The following is a 3013-nucleotide window of genomic DNA, read 5'->3' as shown; positions in this document are numbered from 1 at the left end:
GGCAAGAGAAATTTATGAAGTCGCCTAAAAAGTTGAAGAAGAACCCCTGTCGGGCGAATCCTAAAAAGTACTGCAAGTTTCACCGAGGTATAGGCCACGACACTGAAGAATGCTACGATCTAAAAAATGAGATGGAGTCCCTCATTCGTCAGGGCCACCTCAGGCAGTACGTTGGAGGTGAGGCTGGCGCCTCGTCCTCTCAACAACAGCAGTAGCAGCAGCAAGCAATAGGCATCATCGACGTCATAGTGGGAGGCTTGGTCTCGGTGGAGCCTCGGCTTCGGCTCACAAAGCCTACGCCAGAAAGCTAAACATCCAAGGGCTGGCCCCCCAAGAAGCAGAAGCAAGAACCCCTCTCCTTCATGGATAAGGATCTGAAGGGGGTAGCAGTCCCCCATGACGATGGATTGGTGGTTTCGGCCATCATTGTGAACTTTGTAGTCAAAAGGATCCTTGTAGACAATGGCTCATCAGCCGATATCTTTTCCTATGAAGCTTTTAAAAAGATGAAGATAGCTCCGGAGCGTCTCCAACCAGTAGATGCCCCACTAGTCGGCTTCTCCAGCAGCATCGTCAAATCAGAGGGCAAGATTTCCCTACCAGACACAGTAGGGACAGAGCCACACCAGGTGACAAGGATGACAGAGTTCCTGATCGTGAAGATTGGCTCACCCTATAATGCCATCATGGGGAGGCCAACCCTTTACGCACTCTGGCCAACCATTTCTTCCTACCACCTCGCCTTGAAGTTCCCCACCGAGCGTGGTGTCTGGGTCGTTCATGGGGACTAGCATGCCGCCCGTCAGTGCTATGTGGCAGCACTGAAGGGAAAGAATAAAGAAGCTCTGCCACTAGAGGGTCTCAACCTCAGGGAGGAGCCAACAAGGCGAGGCCAGCCGGCCAAGGACCTTGTCTCGGTCCCCTAGACGAGGATGAACTCGGCAAAACAGTTCACATCGGGTCCAACCTTCCCCCCGAGAGCCTATCCGAACTGGTAAGTTTCCTCAGACTCAATGCCGACGTCTTTGCTTGGTCCGCCGCTGACATGCCCAGAATTGACCCCTTGGTCATTACACATAGGCTGAGCGTGGACCAAGCTCTAGGCCAGTTTGGAAAAAGAAGAGAAACTTTGCACCAAAATGTTGGAAGGCCATAGAGGAGGAAGTTGAAAAGCTACTCGACGTCAGCTTCATCCAAGAGGTACAGTTTTCCTTTGCCGAGGATAGACCACCTTGTTGACGCCACTACAGGGTACGAGCTGCTTAGCTTCATGGATTCCTTCTCTAGATACATTCAAATAAAGATGCACCCAGATGATGAGGAGAAAACCTCATTCATCATCAAGCATGGCACATACTGCTACCGTGTGATGCCCTTCAGCCTCAAGAATGTTGGGGCCACCTACCAGCGCCTTGTCAACAAGGTGTTTAAAGGGCAGATGGGGAGGAACATCAAAGCCTATGTTGATGACATGGTAGTGAAGAGCCTGAGGGCTGAGACCCACGTCTCAAACCTAGCCGAGACCTTCGACACCTTGCAGAAGTATAACATGAAGCTTAACCCCAGCAAATGTGCCTTCGATGTTACATCAAGAAAATTCCTAGGTTTTGTCGTCACTCAGACAGGCATTGAGGCTAATTATGAGAAGATACAAGCCATACTAGATATGGCACCCCCGCAGACGATGAAGGAGACCCAAAAGCTCACCGGCTGAATAGCAGCCCTCAATCGCTTCATGTCAAAGTCAGCCGACTGTTGCCTACCCTTCTTCCGTGCCATCAACAAGCTGAAAGAGTTCCAGTGGACAGAGGAGTCCCAACGTGCCTTTGACGAACTCAAGGCGAACCTTACTTCACCTCCCCTTCTCGCTCGGCCGGCCATGGGGGAAACCCTGTACCTATACCTCTCGGCTGGGGATGAAGCAGTTAGTTTAGTCCTCATTAAGGAAGATGGCATGTAGAAGCTGGTGTACTATGCCAGTAAGGTCCTTTGCGACACCGAGACCAGGTACCCTGAGGTAGAAAAGTTGGCTTTCACCCTCGTTGTTTTGGTAAGGAAACTCCGACCATATTTCTAGGCCCACACTGTAGTGGTCCTGACGAACCAGCCCTCAAGGCCATCCTTGCCAAACCTAAGACCTTGGGGTGCCTGACAAAGTGGGCCATCGAGCTATCGGAGTTTGACATCCAGTACCACCTGAGGCTCGCGATCAAAGCACAAGCCTTGGTAGATTTTATAGTGGAGTGCACCTTCAACCGAACGCTTCGCCAGCCCTTAGAAAATGTTGAGGGGGATCATGTGGATGACGAGGCTCAATCTCTATGGAAGCTCTTTGTCGATGGTTCTTCTAATGCTAAAGGAAGCGGAGTAGGCCTCATCCTCCTCACACCAGATGATATTGTCCTGGAGTATGCGCTGAGGTTCGACTTTCAAGCATCGAACAACGAAGTCGAGTACGAGGTCCTCCCCGCTGGTTTCCAGCTTGCTAGGGACCTTGGCATCTTACATGTCGAAGTCTTCAGCGACTCTCAACTGATGGTGAATCAAGTGAACGGCGAGTACGGGGCCAAAGAACAAAGCATGTCCAACTACCTTGCCAAAGTCCAAGATCTAGCCCGCCACTTTCAATGCTTCTCCCTGCAATGGGTCCCGCGAGCCGAGAATGCATGAGCCGACGCTCTCTCCAAGTTGGCGATTACCTCGAGTAGATCCCTTAGCCAGACCGTGCACGTCGAGAAGCTACTTCGACCCTCCATTGAAGAAGTCCAAGTGCTCCCCATAGAGACCGAACCTTCATGGATGGATCCCATTGTCAACTTCTTGTCAACAGGATGGCTGCTCGAAGACAGAATTTGGGAAAAATGACTCAGACGACAGGCAGCCCACTATACCCTACTGGAAGGAAAGTTGTACCGAAGATCCTATACCTTGCCTTACCTCCGATGCCTCCATCCGGAGGAGGGCAATTATGTGTTACAAGAAATTCATGAAGGCATCTGCAGTAACCACCTCG

The 3013-nt window shown here is 51.1% G+C and overlaps 1 protein-coding gene across 1 annotated transcript; it reads left to right on the top strand.

The window, feature by feature from the left end:
- The first annotated feature begins 1735 nt into the window (after positions 1-1735).
- Positions 1736-2670, top strand: LOC148801388 (uncharacterized). The gene is made up of 2 exons (XM_088900395.1): positions 1736-1952; positions 2078-2670. The coding sequence occupies exons 1-2, from the start codon at positions 1736-1738 to the stop codon at positions 2668-2670; spliced, it is 810 nt and encodes a 269-aa protein (XP_088756521.1).
- Positions 2671-3013: the final 343 nt, after the last annotated feature.

This window comes from Nelumbo nucifera, chromosome 3 (assembly GCF_055504915.1).
Source record: "Nelumbo nucifera cultivar China Antique chromosome 3, China Antique-T2T, whole genome shotgun sequence".
NCBI classification, from domain to species: domain Eukaryota; kingdom Viridiplantae; phylum Streptophyta; class Magnoliopsida; order Proteales; family Nelumbonaceae; genus Nelumbo; species Nelumbo nucifera.
The sequence above is the reverse complement of the archived record's forward strand: the minus strand, read 5'-3'. Positions and strand labels throughout refer to the sequence as shown.

What these genes read in the sequence shown, in the direction of transcription:
- LOC148801388 (XM_088900395.1), top strand. Translation starts at nt 1,736, where the DNA reads ATGTCAAAGTCAGCCGACTGTTGCCTACCCTTCTTCCGTGCCATCAAC. An exon ending in AGTCCTCATTAAGGAAGATG is followed by an intron (nt 1,953 to 2,077) that starts GCATGTAGAAGC and finishes CCATATTTCTAG; the next exon opens with GCCCACACTGTAGTGGTCCT.